Source organism: Sciurus vulgaris (genome assembly GCF_902686455.1).
Source record: "Sciurus vulgaris genome assembly, chromosome: 4".
NCBI lineage: Eukaryota > Metazoa > Chordata > Mammalia > Rodentia > Sciuridae > Sciurus > Sciurus vulgaris.
In genome coordinates this window covers 86,951,142-86,968,446 of record NC_136464.1, presented here as the reverse complement: position 1 = coordinate 86,968,446, position 17,305 = coordinate 86,951,142, and the positions used below count along the sequence as shown (strand labels likewise).

At 38.5% G+C, this 17,305-nt stretch overlaps 2 protein-coding genes across 7 annotated transcripts in view; both read left to right on the top strand.

The window, feature by feature from the left end:
• The window catches only part of WASHC2A (WASH complex subunit 2A), a 78,799-nt gene extending 73,587 nt beyond the window's left edge, over nt 1–5,212 (top strand). Inside the window, exons 29-31 of the mRNA XM_079136481.1 lie at nt 1,247–1,867; nt 2,859–3,036; nt 4,872–5,212. Of these exons, the coding sequence (XP_078992607.1) occupies nt 1,247–1,867; nt 2,859–3,036; nt 4,872–5,011 (939 nt within the window). The 3' untranslated portion in view covers nt 5,012–5,212. The remainder of the gene's footprint in view (nt 1–1,246; nt 1,868–2,858; nt 3,037–4,871) is intronic.
• A 2,740-nt stretch (nt 5,213–7,952) lies between these two features.
• ZFAND4 (zinc finger AN1-type containing 4) overlaps nt 7,953–17,305 on the top strand; it is a 62,714-nt gene continuing 53,361 nt past the window's right edge. For 4 of the 6 annotated variants that reach the window (XR_013763210.1, XR_013763211.1, XM_079136461.1 and 1 more), the window contains exon 1: nt 7,978–8,102. The gene's annotated coding sequence lies outside the window, so the exon portion shown is untranslated. The other 2 variants (XM_079136463.1, XM_079136457.1) reach the window with 2 other exon arrangements.

Below are 17,305 nucleotides of genomic sequence, written 5' to 3'. Positions count from 1 at the left end.
ATTCCCCTCCTGTCCCCATGTCCTGGGCTTCTTTTGAGAACCCATGGTAATTCCTTCTCAGGTAAAAAAAATCTGTCATACTGTTTCACCGAATCTCTGATAGACTCTGAACTCTTAGAGCTTTTCCTTCTATTTTAATGAGTTTTCTTTTTTCTATCCAGTCTCCCTTATCTTGAAAATCTTAGCTGATCTCTAAAGTGATGAGACCTAGAATGATTTAATCTTAGCAAATAAATTGTGTTTGCAGACCTGTTTCCTCTGTGCAAAGTAAAGTATCATTTTGTTGTAGTTTCTAGTAGCTTTTTTTGGTGTGTGGGGGGTAAGTTTAAATTAGCCACTTCCTAAAATTAATTGTGAAATTTCCTTGAAGTAGGCAGATAGAGTTAAATACTTGGCCCTAAATAGGTTGTACTTTATAGAACTTGACTTGATTGTGTATTTTGGAACATATCACAAATATTAAATCATAGCTATTGAGATACTAATGTTTCAGTGTTATATTGAGGGCTCTGGTTTCAGAACCATGTTTTTTACACATAATATTTAATGTTTGAATTTAGCGTTTGTTGACTTGAAGAAAACAACCTCAGGTTACCTCTCTTTGCTTATTGTGTCATACCTCCTTTTCCCTGAAGCCTGATTTAGATTAGCACCTAATAAAGGTTGACTCCAGAATCTCCCAATTCTATCTTGTTTTGAAAGATGCCCACATTTGAATTGAGAAAAGAAGAGATGCCTGAGAAGGTTTTGAGTCACAGAGCATCAATTTGCCTACTTTCTGGGGTCCCAACAACCACTGAAACTGAACCAAAAACTGCTGTCAAAAGACTCAGAAATGGGGGCTAGAGTTGTGGCTCAGTGGTGGGGCGCTTGCCTGACATGCATGAGGCCCTGGGTTCGATACTTAGCACCACATATAAATAAATAAAAGATCCATTGACAACTAAAAAAATGTTTAAAAGGCTCAAATGAAGAACACTAAAGGATTAAAAATTACTTAGTCTTGGAGGAATAGGAGCTAGCAAACTCCTTTGGAAATCTCTAAGAAATAACTTATTTTGTATTTCAGATAATGATTGATGGAGAACAGATAACCGTACAGTACTTCGTGTTACTGATTCTTTGCTATGTTAGCTTTTAACACTTTTTACTTTATCATCAGATCAGCGTGTGATTTTTTTTTTTCTTTCTCTCTCTCTCTCTCTCTCTGTCTCTCTCTCTCTCTTTTTTTTTGGTGCAATTGCAGAGCCGTGTCAAAGTGAGAGGGAAGCGTAGACCGCAGACCCGTGCAGCCAGGCGACTGGCTGCCCAGGAATCCAGTGAGGCTGAGGACATGAGTGTACCCAGGAGACCCCTTGCACACTTGGCAGATGGTGCCATTTCACCAAATGGCTGGCAACCCCAGCCCAGAGCAGCCAGTGGAGAAGTCTTTGAGGAGGCAGTGGCTGCTGCTGCTGCTCCACCTTGGGAAAACAGCCCTGTGCTTGCAATGGACAGAAGCCCCTTTGCAAAGTCCCTGGGTCAGTCCAGAGGCGAGGTTGACCTGTTCGATTCTGGGGACATATTTTCTAGGGGCCCAGGACCTCAGTCTATGGAGAGATCAAAAACTAAGGGGAAGGCAGCAGAGACCCTGGCCCACCCATCCGGGGAAGGTAAAGAAAAGAGCCCCCTCTTTCCTGCTCTCGTTGAGGCCAGCAGTGATGATGATCTCTTTCAGTCTGTTAAACCAAGACCAGCAAAGAAAACAAATCCCTTTCCCCTCCTGGAAGATGAGGATGATCTCTTTACAGATCAGAAAGGCAAGAAGAATGAGTCAAAATCTAATAACCAGCAGGACATCATATCAAAAACACAAGATATTTTTGAGGTAATAAAATATTTCATTCCTGTTTCTCTGTTAAGGAAAATAGCTGATTGACTCTTGTGCTATAGATTACATTAAGCTAGTTTTGTATATACCTGGATATTTAATGATTATAATTAGGATTTCCTATTAATAACTGAAATTTGCACAGAAATGTTTGAGTTTTTTGTTGTTTTGTTGTTGTATGTATGGGTAGTTCTTGACTGGTCATGATCCTTGATGAAAGTCTTGATTTTATTCATTCTTCATTCATTTTCTGGTACTGGGTATCAAACCCAGAGCCTCTAACATATTGGGCAAGTATTCTACCACTGAGATGTGCTCTGAGCCCCAGATCTAGATTTTGATAATTTTGATTATTTCATAGAATGTTGCTGCAGTCAGCTTCCTCAGCATGCCACTCTGTGACGTATATAAAGTCTATTGGTGCAGCTTGAATGTTTAACAACTGGTTTTGAGGAAATAGGCCCTGGTTAGACCTGCTAATTTAGCAAAGGCACTTGCAGCAAGGCCTTCAGTGACTGTTGCTCAGCAGGGTTTTTTTTTTTTTTTTTTTTTAATCATTTATTTATATGTGATGCTGAGAATCAAACCCAGTGCCTCACACCTGCTTGGCAAGTGCTCTACCCCTGAGCCATAACCCCAGCCCCCTCAGAAGATATTTGTTGAGCATCTGGGTCCTATAGGCAGAGTGAACTGAGACCATAAGAGCTCTGCTTCTCAGAGGTCTTAGGGAGGACAGCCAGATACAAACAGGGAGAGAGATAGTTAAGAAGTTTTTAAATAGCAAAAAGTGCCATGAAGAAAATTACCTAGGGAAGTGTGATAAATAGGGGTAGGAGACTGTCCTTTCAGGTAGAGCCTCACCATAGGGCTGATGTTGAATATGATAGAATAATGTGAAAGACCAAGGCTAAGTAGAGGAGTGCATTCATTAAGAAAATTTTTTAAAATTTAAAATTGTTTTGCTTGTTGTTTGTTTTGGTTTAACAAGGATGATATATTTGCTACAGAAGCAATTAAACCCTCACATAAAAAAAGAGAGAAGGAGAAAACTTTGGAATCCAACTTATTTGATGATAACATCGATATCTTTGCTGACCTAACTATAAAGCCCAAAGAAAAATCCAAAAAGAAAGTAGAAGCTAAGTCTATATTTGATGATGATATGGGTAAGTTTGTTTTTCTGTTTGATTTAGAGAATTGTTCCTATTCAGTTGCTTGTTCTGTCTCCTATTCCTTGTCTTGGCCCTTTCCTAGAAACTGTTCCCCAGTTGATTTTAGTTTGCTATGTAATCCTGAGTTAGGCTGAATATGGAAAAGTAATGGATAGTCATTTTGGTGAAACAGCTTTTTGGCAAGATAGACATTAAGGAATGTGAAAGTACCCAGAATTTAACCTTTATGTATATAACTAACTTTTATCTTAGTGTGCCCCTCCCAACCATCTGACAAACACTGTGATGTTATGAAATCAGGAACTGCCCCATGTGCTGATGCAGGCTGAGGTAGCCACCTTGGGTACCATGCAGTTGATTGAGTCAGAGTTCCAGATAGAGAGTAAGGGTCTTATTTCAGACTTGGGCAGTATATGAGGAGAGTAGGATTGCAGGGAAGTAGAATATACAGCAGACTTGGCATCTCGTTGTTTGTGAACATGCTACAACTTCTGTTTGGTTAATGGGCAAGCCAGATGCCTGGTAGTTATAAATGTTGGACTTCCTATGTATCCTGTGTCTAAGAGTTGGGGGTTAAGGCCAAATATATGCTTCCTATACTTTCCCTTCTTTCCTTCCCAAATCTAGACCTTGAGACTACCAGGGAGACAGTTGCTATTGCAGAGCCACATTGGGCATACTGCCCCAGCAAACTGTGTGCTGTCTCCCACCATGTGGAGTGCAGGAGACATCATTTGTTTATTACCAAAAATGTAATACATGCTTATGGTAACAGTCATATAATTTAGAAAATGTAAAAAGCAAAAAAGCCTCCGATTTAACCAATATTAGTAGTTTGGTTTGAGTCCTTTCAGACATGGTGATATTAATGTATATTTGTATACATATAAACATACACATTCTTTTTCCTGTTCTGCTGTTCCTTTTAGTCACCCCTTTTTTTTTTTTTTTTTTAACCCTTGGTGCTGGGGATCACACTCAAGGCCTCACACATACTAGACACCTACTCTCACATACTCTACCACTGAACCACATCCTCAGAGCCTTCTAACCACTTTGTAAATATCTTTCCTTGTCAGCACATGGAAATCTTCCTTGATTTTAGTGGTTGTGTAATACTGCTTTGTATTTAGCCATTAGCCTTTTAGTAATGGTCTCAGTCATTTCTGAATTTTCTCTGTTACCAATAATGGCTGTGGTCTTTGTCATTTGTGTGTACCTGTCTTTATATCCACATGTTGGAATCTTGGTGTTATGGTATCCAAGAAGTAATATTACTGGGTAAGCAGTATAATTAAGATAAGCTTTGGAGTGAGTAAAACAACATGGACATAGTCACAAAGACTTTACTCTTACCATTGATATACCTTGAATTAATGTATTTATTCTGAAAGAGAATGAATCCTATATTGGATTCGTTTGCATATTCTTAGTCACCTCTTTCCTTTTAAAATCTAAAGTGAAAAGAATATAGAAATAAGTTCATTGTCCCCCCAGATGGTAAGTTTCTGGTCTAGGTTAGAGATCCAGTCATCCTTTTTTCTTTGTTTTCAGACACATATACACACTTTTGTAGCTAAGATAACCTGTGCTCAAAGCAACCTGTGATTTATATTTAATTAATAACTAAACCAGAACTTCTTTATTTGTGTTTCTTGATACCTTGTACTGTTACCAGAAATGGTTCTTTGGTGGTTTGTGTGTGTCTTTTAAAAGCACCCATTTTCTTGCCTGTTCAGCAAATTTCTTTTTCTTTCTTTTTCTTTCTTTCTTTCTTTACTTATTTATTTATTTGTTTATTTATTTTTCTTTCTTTCTTTCTTTTTTAGATGATATCTTCTCCTCTGGTCTCCAGGCTAAGACAACCAAGCCAAAAATCCAATCTGCACAGGCAGCACCTGAACCAAGACGTGAACACAAGGGATCTAACATATTTGATGATCCCCTGAATGCCTTTGGAGGCCAGTAAAGCATTCAGAGTATCCATGTCTCACCCTTCAGCTCATTCTTCAGTAAAGGATGCTGTCTTAATGCTTATTGTTTTAACCTGATTATACACAAAGCAAACAGTGAAACAGTTAGCTCACCTTTTACCCAATATACTTAGTATTTTCTGCTGGGATTTTAACCATGATTAAAACTGTAAAACACAAATAAATGTTTCATGGTGGTTGGTGTGTTGTTTTTTTTTAATTAGCCTCAGCAGGGTCCTAAGATTAGAAGAAATCTATTTGTGGCTTTTATAGGTCTATAGGGAATCTGAAAGTAGCAAATGCTAGACAATGACCTTCAAGTGTTTGTTACATGGCAGGAAGTCCTAGCTTAGGAAAGGCCTTGGCAGAAGAAAGGGAAAGGAGATGAGAGATTATACTTCATGAGTCTTAGCTTCAGAGGTTTCTACTGAATTCCAAAGATTGCTCTGCAGGTCCTTTAAGGAAACTTTTGGCAAACTATGGCCCTCAACCATGTGGTTTTATAAAGTTTTATTGGAAACAGTTTCTGTATTGTCTATGGTTACATTCAACCTACCTGCAATGCTAGCATTGAGTAGCTGCAGCAGAGACTGAATGGTCCATGGAGCCTAAAATGTTTTTTATTTGCAAACATAAACAGTTTGCTGACCTTTGCTTTAAGTCATCCATTTCTATCCTTGGAGGTTTGCATTTTCTTGTGGAGTCAGCAGGGTGAACCCAGGTAATATTAGCAGGGAGATATACTTGAAACGGAAATGTCAGCCTCCAGAGCAGCAGTGTGCTGCAGAATTCTGCACTGATGGATATGTTCTGTGTCTCCATCAGCCAGTGTGGTAGCTACTTGCCACATGAATGGCTCACCCCTCCCCCACCTCCTAGCCACGTTTTGCTGTGCCATGTCTGGCATGATCTTACAGGCTAGCCAGGCCTCGCAAATGCTAACGCCATTAGCAGGTTCCTTGGACATGTTAAGATTGGACTGGGAAACTGGGCAGTGTTGCATGCTTATAATCCCAGCTATTTGGGACACTGAGGCAGGAGGATCACAAGTTTGAGATCAGCCTTGGCAACCTAACAGGACCTTAGACTGGGGGAGTTCCTCAGACCCACACAGCCAAAGATTTTGTATGGCTCTCACAGGCCAGCAGTGTGCTGTGCCCTTCTGAGAGTGGCTTGATGGCAGAAGAGGCACTTACCAATTGCCTTCTCCTCTTATACCTTTTATTTGTTTACCTTGTGTTCTTTAGGTTGTATGTTCAGTTTTCCTGCTCTAAGTTCAAGCCCAGTGTAGGACCTGACTCAGCAAGATTTGTCACCAAATCTATTCACCAGTCATTAGGATTGATTCTAGCGGTTCATGAAATTAGAGTTAAAAACATGCAAACTGCTATATTGAGAAGTTTGTAAAAGGAATGGCAAAAAAAAAAAAAAAAAATTCCTACAGTAGGCACTTTTCATGCTATTTTATTTAGTCTGTGTACTACCAGATCAGTAACGTCCTAATTTCATAGATAAGACTAAAATCTGGGAGAAAAAGTGGAATTATGGAACAAGGTTGGATTTTTAATTTTTTCTGAGATTCAAATTTGGCTCTTGTACTTAGAGCTGTTTAATTGTAAGAAACTCTTTCCTTCCTTAGCTTTATACTTCCTTAGCTTTATAGCTTCCTTAGCTTTTCAGAATTATGATTGGGGAGAAAATATATGAAGCCCCCTGTAACTATGTGGCACTCAAAAAATAGTACATGACACAAAATGAATGACTTAATCAGATTGTGGAGCTTCCAGTATTAGAAACCAAGACAAGTCTGCCTGACTCCAAAGCCTATGTTGTCAGTTCTCTGAATTTGGAATTAGGGTTGATAAAGTTTTTTATTAAAGTCTATCAGCGGCACTAGTACTTGGTTCTGTATATGAGGATAATGATCATGCCTCTGTCTTCAAGAAGTTTCAACCTATTCAGCATTAAGCAAGTGTGGAGTTTTAGAACCCAACCAATGGTGAGAATGACAAATGAAGGGCCTTACCATACACGCCCCAGTGTAATATCAGTAGTTTGGTGGATTGTGGAGGTTTTGAGAAGGAGAGTCTGGTTAGGTAGGTGTTGGATTCATCCTTGGCTGGTTCCTGAATCATAAAATGAGGATGAGTGAACCAGAAGTGGGAGTAAGATTATTTCCTTGTCAGTTGAATAATCCACTAGTGAAGTGGGTCAATGAGGTTGGAAGTTTTGTTAGGAACCACCTATGTGGAGAATGAAGCAGTGGGGCCCATGTTGGGTTCAAAGATTCATGTTGTCTTGAAGCTGGTTATTGCTTACACCCCAATTCAGCAGCTTGGAAAGTGGAACAGGAAAAAAAAAAAAAAAGAAAAAAGGTGGCTGGGATTTGGAATCTGCACTGCCCACTCTACAACCTGGTTTGCAGCCTTCCTAAGGTGGATGAGCTGTAAACAAATAAAGCCTACAGAAAGTTATCTGCTTTCGCCCTTGTCTTCAGCCAAGCATAATGTCCCCACTTCTCAGATGAGGCAACTGAGGCCAGAAATGCTAGGATGCGTTTAGGTTAAAGGAGGGAGATTTGTTGAACGTCCAGGATGTATTAGTAGTGTCCCAGGCTCTGGAAAAGCTACCACTGGACAGTGCCTGTCCGGGATCCACCTATCGCCTGAGGGTCATTAGCGGGTCCCAGGGAAGGCGCTCCAAGGCCCTGTTACATGCATGTTCCAGCCCCGCCTTTCGCCGCAGACCGTGTGGCCGGTGGCCAGCTGCTGGCTTGAACTCTAGTCAGGTGTTCACTGTTGTTGGTAATAAAGGCTCAACATCCGGGCCTCTCCTAACCGACAATCATCACTGAACGCAGAGGCCCCGGCGTCCGAGCAACCGCCGAGTTGGGCGGCAAGTCCCCACCCACTTCCCCACTGATTGGAGGGAGGCGTAAGCGCCGGCGAGCGATTGGCAGGCGGTGTCACAAAGGGCGGAGACGCGGTGGCCGCGGAGCGTTGCAGGTCGCGCCTGCTGCGGCGACGCTTGCGGACCTGCGCGTCCTCGTCGGCCTGCGTACGAGCGAGGGAACGGACCAGACAGCCGGTGAGGGCGAGCGGGCGAGCGTGCTGGATGGGGAGGGCGCCCTGGGCCGCGGGCCGCTGAACTGGGGCGCGCCGTCGCCGCCCTTCGCGGGGCTGGAGCGGCGTGCCAGGCAGCCGGGCCGCGCCCGGTCCGCAGCCCCCACTGTGCTGCCCGACTCCAGCCGTCGCCGCTGCCCTGGGATCGGCGCAGAGTGCCGCCTTTGCGCAGGGCACACACTCGCGGGTTGGTCCCTCCGCTGGCCGAAGCGGGCCACCCCGCTCTCCTGCCCCTAGGGGTGCTGTTCTCCAAGTCGCTGTTCCCACGGGGAGCGCGGCCACAGCCCTCCAGATTGAGGCCGGGGCGTCTCGGTAGCACCGAGGAGCAAGGGCTGCGCAGGTGATTTGTGAGCGTGCAGCGTGTATGTATATTGAAGGCTTGCGTAGGCGCAAACCCCGAGTTATTTCCCAGTTCCACTCGCCAATCTACTCCAGGCTGGAATTAGGTTACAGAGGTATCGTGGGGTTGATGTAATTTTGTAGCTTGCTTTTAAAACGTTAGGGATGTTTTCACACACCAGTAAATATAGATCTGGGTCTGTAATTAATGCACATCACATTGTGGGTATCTTTAAGTTGGGGGAAAAATTTAAAAGGTAACTACTCTTAGGTGATAAGCTTCTTAGAGCAGAGAGTGAAGCACATTCCAAGTCACTGACACATTTATTCAGTGCCATTATTTCTTTATGTATCTTTAACTTCCCTTTCATGTTTGGAGGTTGTTTTCAGAACTTTTTCAGAAAAGATGACATGTTTGGGGAATTTATTTAGAAATGGCTTCTAAATCATTACTCTTAATAGCTAGGTATGTTTTTTGAATTATTTGTAAAAATTCTGGACTACCTTTTTCTCCACCTGTCTCCTTTCTTTTCTACTTTTAAAGCTATTCTTGCATCATTTTCCATCTTTGAATCTTCATTGCACCCCTCCTTTTCCAACATCATGTAGCCCCCAAGATGATTAGTCACGCATAACCACATGGAGATGCCCTCTGTGGACTCAGCTTTTAGTACTGGGTAGGTCTGTGGCCCACTAGATTTTTTCATTTGCTCTGCTAATTCTCCAGTCTGGTTTAACCGAGTACATGATTTCATTATGTTTCTTCTAATGAAAAGTATGACTGTTTTCAAGAGGAAGCATTTTCAGTTGTGGGTACCATTCTTGGTTCTTTTTGTATATTACAAATAATTCCATTGACTGGGCCTAAATTACCATGGAAGTTCCAGCATAATTAATGCTTGTACTTTATTGCTCTTTTTTCTTATAATCTATAGTCACTATGTATTCTTGTTCTAGATGAAGGACTTCTAAATCTGTTACTTTCTACTCTCTCCCCAGATGGTTTATTATTTTCAGGGTATTGCTGTGCAAGAGCACTGTGCTGAAAGAAATACTCCTTGTATATTCTCTGTATCTAAATTCCTGAGATAGGCACTACTCACCTATGCCTTTCTTTCTGTAATGTTCATTTCAGCATACCTGACTTCTGTTGCCAGAGCTGCTACTTTGTAGGTGTAGGGAGTGTTGTTGTCCTTGAGCTAACAGACACTGATCATTCTGTAGTACACTCTTAGTTGATGTATCATGATAAGTATGTTTTTTGTTTTTTTGTTTTTGATACTACGGATTGAACCCAGGAACACTTAACACTTAACCACTGAGCCACATCCAGCCCATTTTGTATTTTATTTTGAGACAGGGTCTTGCTAGGTTGCTTAGGGCCTCACTAGGTTGCTGAGACTGCCTTTGAACTTGCAATTCTCTTGCCTCAGCCTCCTAAGTCACTTGGATTACAGTCGTGTGCCACCACACCCTACTAAGTATGTTTTTAAGAATCAACATGTTAACCAAAATCATATTTTAAAAGCAATTGTTTCAATGAGGGAACAAAAAGAGATTGCAGTTCTAGAGCTCCATATTGTCATTTTTCCTATAGACATTTTACTACCCTTTCCCTTTTTTTAAATTGATGCATTATAATTATAGATAATATTGGAGCTCATTTGGACAGTCATACAAACATGAAATGTAATTTCCTCCACTTCAGTCCCAGTCCCCAGTACTTTCCTCCTTCCCTCCCCTTCCTGTTTCTCTTCCTCTACTGATCTTCTATTTATAGTCTTTTAAAATATACATAAAGTAGAAATTCATTGTGGTATATTCATATATGTACATAGCATAGTTTCATTGATTTCATTTCACTATTTTTCTCCTTTCCCATCCCTTCCTCCTTCCCCTTTCTCCTTAATCCCCTTCTGCTTTGCTGATCTCCCTTCTGTTTTCATGGAATTCCACCCCCCCCCCCCTTTTTTTCTTTGAGGTATAGTGGGAATTAAACTTTGGACCTCACACTTACTAGGCAGGTGCTCCACTACTGAGCTATATCTCCAGCCAACATTTCACTGAAAAAGATATAAGAATAAATAATAAACCTGGGCAGCACAGTTCATTATTTAAAGCTTTTCTTTAATAATAATGGGCTTTTGCTAGTATTGCCAGCAATAACAGTAGCATAACAGCACTCAGAACAACTGCTGTTAGCAACAGCTTTTCTTCCTGTGATGCCATTTCTTTAGGAGCATTTGCAATTTGCCCAATGTATTTCAGGTTCCTTAGTAAATGAAATTTATTTCCTATTAGTATTATGAAAGCTCACACTATAACAAAATACATATATGTGCAGATCTGTCATGAATTGGGTACATTTTGGTGGGATCAGTACATCATTTCTGTGGGAAACCAATGTCCCTTCAAACAAACTTTTGGAGCATAACCAATATTTTATCTTTAAGATAAAATAATGCCTTACATATATCATAGTTTTTTTTTTTCTAAGGATCAATTGAGGAAGTGTTTTTCTTATTTAATTCAACAAACTTTCAGTTAGTACCAATATGTGAAAAACACTGCTAGATGATGGAGAGGTAAATCAAAAGTCTTTCCTCTCTTAAATAGCTTATAATTTAAAAGGGCAAGAAGACCATGTAAACAATAAAATTAATTGTTATATAATATAGGTAGTGGTGCAAAAGAGAATATAACTGGGCCTTCTGACACTCACCTATAATCTCAGTGACTCAGGAGGCTAAGGCAGGAGGATTGCAAGTTTGAGGACAGCCTGAGCAAAAAGGAAGACCCTAAACAGTTTAGTGAGACCCTGTCTTAAAAAAACACAAAAGCTTTGGGGATGTGGCACCCCAGAATTCAATCCCCAGTAACCCCCCCCCAAAAAAAAAAAAAAAAAAAAAAGAGAGAGAGAGAGAGAGCAAGCAAGAGAAACTAGATATAAAAGGTTTTGTGGGGTAGTTTATGTTAGAACTAAGTTTAATTTATGTATTTTGGGTGGCACTGGGGTTTAAACCCAGAGCCTCTTGTATGGTCCTTAAGATATATCCCCAGTCCCTTGAACTGAGCCACAGAGATGAGTAGGTCCTTCTTAGGTAGTAATGTGTGGGTATGTAGTGAACAGAGCAGAACAGGAGCAAAGATACAGAAGCTGGTATGTTCCAAAGCTGTAAGTGAAATGATTATAGAGGATAAATTACCAGAGGGTTTGGGGTGAGATATGCAGATAAGTAAAAAGGGGCTAGAAGGTGAGACCTTAGGAGCCTTTCTAGGGAGTCTGTATGTTATCCCATACCCACCTAACCCTCCCAGGGTACTGGGGATTTAATCAAGGAGCACTTTACCATGGAGCTACATCCACAGCCCTTTTAATTTTTTTTTTTTTTTTAATTTTGAGACAGGGCCTGGCCACATTGCCAAGGCTGGCCTTGAACTTGAGATCCTCCTGCCGCAGTCTCCTGAGTAGTAGGGGATACAGTTGTGTGCCACCACATTCCAGCCTGAATGTTAGTCTGTAGATGCCATCATAGGACCTTGTACTAAGAACTAACAGAATTAGTTCCATATTTTCAAAATAAACTATATTCCTCATCATATTTTATTAGGGAAACATAAAATAAGACACTACTACATGACTGCTTAGGATGACCAAAATTCAGAACAATGATAGTGTCATAGAGAATGTGATGGGGATGTGGAGCAACAGAAATTCTCATTCATTCTTGTGGGAATGCCAAAATGATATAGACAGTTTGGAATATTATTTAGTGTCTTCCTAAAAAAACTTAACATACTCTTATCATACAGTCCACAGTTGCACTTTTTGGGATTTGCCCAATTGTGTTGAAAACATATCCTTACAAAAACATGAATACAATGCCTATAGAAGCTTGTGTTCATAATTGCCAAAACTTGGAAGTATCTAAGATATCCATTAGGAGGTGAATGGATAAACTCTGTGGTACATCTAGACAATACAGTATCATTTAATATTAAAAGAAATAAGCCATCAAGTCATGAAATGATGTGGAAGAACCTTAAATGCATATTACTAAGTGAAAGAAGTCAATCTGAAAAGACTGTATATTGTATAATTACAACTATATGATATCCTGGAAAAGATAGGCTATGAATACTTTTAAAAGATAAGAAGTTGCTAGAAGTTGGGAGAAAGGAGGGATCAATAGGCAGACCACAGGATTTTTTGGGGGCAGTGTAACTACTCTAATGCTATCATTACAAATATGTCTTTATACATTTGTCCAAACCTGTAGTTTATAAATCAACAGTGAACCCTAATGTAAACAATGAATTTGGGGTGGTAATGATGTGTAGGTTCATCAGTTATAACAAATTTACTATGCTGGCACAGGATGTAGCTAGGAGGAGGGAGGGAAGGAGGATGGGTGAGCTCTTCTGTACTTTCTGCTCAATTTTGCTGTGTACCTACATATGCTCTTTAAAAAAAATAAAGTATTTAAAAGGAGAAAAATTTGTGTCTTTAACTTAGATTCATTTCTGTCATTGGTAAGATTTCACTTCGGTGCATTCTAAAGTCAAGAATAAACATTTTAGAACTTCGACCTTTTCTCCTGCGTAAACACAGATAATAGAGAGTACAGTAATTACTGAACAGTGTGATAAAGTGACACCCTATTCCAATTTTCATGAACTTTATTTCCAAAAGTTGTTTTAAAAGAAAATTGATGTATTGGAAGAATGAAGCACAGGAATCAAGGGTAATAGCTAGGCTTTGAAAATGGCTCAGTTGAGAGCTAATGAACTCCTGAAATTAAGTTGAAACTAAGTCCTAACCCATGTGAATGGAAAGGGTAACATAACAACATACAGAAATATTAAGAAGTCATATTGTCAAGATTGGTCACTTCCAGATGTCATGGGGTTGAAGGAAAAATCCAAAATGATTCCTAAATTTCTGGCCTGAGTGACTGAATGAACGGTGGTACTATTTAACAAGGTAAAGACTACAGAACAGAAGGAAGGTTTGTGGGAAAGATAATTATTTTTGGATACGTTGGATTTCAGGTATCTTTGTAATATCCAGAGTTCAGATGCCTGTCATGCTTTTAGAGTGGTGATTATTGATTATTATCAAAACCACAATTTTTAGATAACTAAACACATTTCTATTAAGATTATGATTTCAGTGATAGCTCATATCCATTTGGTAGAAAAAATGTATGTATAACACATTTTTTATTCTTAAAATCTTTAATGTTCACCTTGACCTGCTTACTCTGAGGCTTTACCCATCCTGAAATATATCCAGAAATTTACCCATCTTTAGGGGAACATTTCCCAACTGATTCTATAAAGCCAGTATTACCCTGATTACAGAATCAGAAAAATACAAAACTACAAATTATTATCTTGTGATTATAAACACAAATCCTCAGTAAATTGTACCAAACCAAATCCAACATATATGAAGGATTATGAATACGAATACAATTTAACCTGGAAATGCAAGTTTAATTCAACATACAAAAAATGTAATATATTAAATCATTAGTAATAATGAAAGTAATAACAGTAATTATAAAAAAACGATGATTATTTAAGTGGATACAGGAAAAAAGCATTTGACAAAATCTATACCCCTTCATGGTGTAAACAAAAACCCCAAATGCTAAAAAAGCAGGAATAGAAGGGAAACTCTGATCTGAGAAAGATTATCTATGAAAACCTCAGTAAACAGCATATCTAGTAGCAAAACTTAATGCTTTCCTCCTACAATCAGGAATAATACAAGGATATCAAACCATTCCTAGTCAGCTTTATAATGTAGATTCAAAGGACTTACTATAACCAAGAAAAGGAAATAAAGAGCATCTAGATTGGAAAGGAAGAAGTAAAACTATATTTACAGATAACATGATCTGGAATGTAGAGCTTATATATAGAAAACATTAAGGAATCCACTACAAAACTATTAGAACTAAAATAGTTATGCAAGTTGCAGGGCATAAAATTAATATATTAAATGAATTTTATTCCTGTATACTAGCAATGTAAAAAATAGGATAATTCCATTTATAATAGCACCAAAAAGAATAAAATACTTAGGAATAAACTAAAGTATACAATTTATATTCTAAAAAACAAAATACTTGAAAGAAATTAAGACAGACTGAAAGACTGGAAGACAATGTTGTTAATATGGAAATACTCCCCAAGAATTTTTATGTACAGACTCAGTATAATTCCTATCAAAATCTCAGCTGACTTTTTTGTAAACTAGGCATATTCATCCTAAAATTCACATGGAAATTTCAGGGGTATTAGAGTAGTGGTCTGGAAAGAGAAGAACAAATTGGAGGACTCAACATTTCCTGTTTCAGAACTTAAAGCCACAATAATCAAGAGAGTATTGCTGAAATAAGGATAGATATATAGACCAATGAAATAGAATTAAAAGTCTGAAATTAAACATATTTATAGTCAGTTGATTTTCTACAAGGGATGCAAGGCAATGGGGATAGGACAGCCATTCCAATAAATGTTACTGAAACAACTGGTTAAACACATGCAAAAGGATCAAGTTGGACTCCTACCTCACACCATACACAAAAATAAATTCGGAGTAACCAATAACTATAAATTAAAAGGTAAAGCTATACATTTCTTAAGAAAGTATATGTGAGTGAATCTGTTACCTTGGGTAAAGCTAAAGTTTTTAAATATGACCACAAAAGAAAAAATAGACAAATTGGAATTTATAAAAATTGATGACTTCTGAAATTGATAACATCAAGAAAGTAAAAGACAACTCACAAAATGAGAGAAAACATTTGCTAATAATATACAGGGTAAAGGGCTTTTATCTAGGATATTTAAACTCTTACAACTCAATAATTAAAAAAAATTTAAAAATGGACAAAGGATGCAAATTGAGAAATCTCTGTAGAAGATGTACCAATGGACAATAATCACATAAAAAGATGTCCAAAATTATTAGCCATTAGAGAAATGCAAATCATAGCCATGACATACTACTACACAACCACAGGATTGCCTTAATCAAAAAGACCAGAAGTATTGACAAGAATGTGGAGAATTTGGTACCCTCATTCATTGTTGATGGAACTGTAAAATGGTTCAGACCGCTTTGGAAAACAGTTCTATAAATTGCTAAACATAGAGTTACTACTGCAAAACTCAGCAAACCTATTCTTAGAAACACACACACATAAGAAAGGAAAATATGTCCACACAAAAATGTAATTGAATGTTCATCAGTAGCATTATTTGTAATAGCCAAAGACAGGAAACAACCCAAATGCCCATCAGCTGATGACTGGAAAAACATGATGTGTATCCACACAAGGGAATATTATGTACCCTAGAACATAAACGGACTTTGAAAACATGCTAAATAAAAGAAGCATTTCACAAAAGATTGCATATCGTGTAATTTTGCTTATGTCAACTGTCCAGAATAGGCCAATTACGGAGACAAAAAAAGTAGATTTGTGGTTGCCTTGGGCTGAGGGGCAAAATGGGGAAATTTGGGAAATATGGCTACAGGCATGAGGTTCCTTTTCAGGGTGATGAAAATGCTCTAAAAGTGATTGTGAGGAACTGGGGTATAGCTCGGTTGGAGACAAGTGCAAGGCTCTAGATTCAATCCCTAATCCCCACAACACATACACAAAAGTTGTCTTGATGATAGTTGCACAACTCTCAAATATGCTAAAAACCAATGAATTTTAAACAATGAATTTTGTAATGTATAAATTATATCTCAATAAAGCTATTTTATAAAAAAGTTTTCCTGACCGATCCAAGAAGATGTGTTTTATCCTTACAGTTTAAGGGCTTCCCCCTTTACCCAAGAGTTCATTGAGTAATATCATTTTATCAATTTGATTATTCCTGTGTTCCTAATTCCACACTTATAATTTTTTGGGGGGTGTTATTAAACCCAGGGGTTGATTTCCAATGAGATACATCCCCAGTTCTTATGTTTTATTTAGAGACAAGGTCTCCCTAAGTTGCTGAGACTGACCTTGAACTTGAGATCCTCCTACCTCAACCTCCAGATTGCTGTATTACACACATGTGCCACTGTGCCTGGCCCATACTTGTAATTATCTTACTACTTCTGTTTGATGTCTTTGCCTCTTCTACTTATTAGCCATTGTAGATTTTTAAAAAACCTTTTTTAGTTTTAGATGGACACAACACCTTTATTTTATTTATTTTTATGTGGTGCTGAGGATTGAACCCAGTGCCTCACATGTGATAGTTGAGCACTCTACCACTGAGCCACAATTCCAGCCCTCATTGTATGTTTTAAGTAGAGATCATCTAATATCTTTATTTTAAATTACAGTGCTGGGGATTGAACCCAGGGTCTTGTGCTTGCAACGCAAGCACTCTACTGACTGAGCTATATCCCCAACCCTCTTATCTAATGTTTTTTTTACCAATATTAAACTCCTTTTAATGTTATTTGTAGATATTCTCTGGAAATCCAAATGCTCATTGGTTATTTAGTGGTTCCTATTTTTAAACAATCTATTAAGATTCTTGTGATTCCTTTTGTCATGATTCAAATATGCAATGGCTGTGAAGTTAAGCTTTATAGATTTAGATGACATAATTTACATATTTTTTGGAAAAGGATATGCATACATTTTTGAAAATCTTATAAAACTAAGTTGATATGTTGAGTTTAAATATCAACATTAAAATGATTGTTTACCATACACTATATGTTAGGAATTGTTTTTAAGCTCTAGTAAGATACATTAAAGTATCAAAAACATACCTATTCTGCCTGATATGGTTAAACATGCC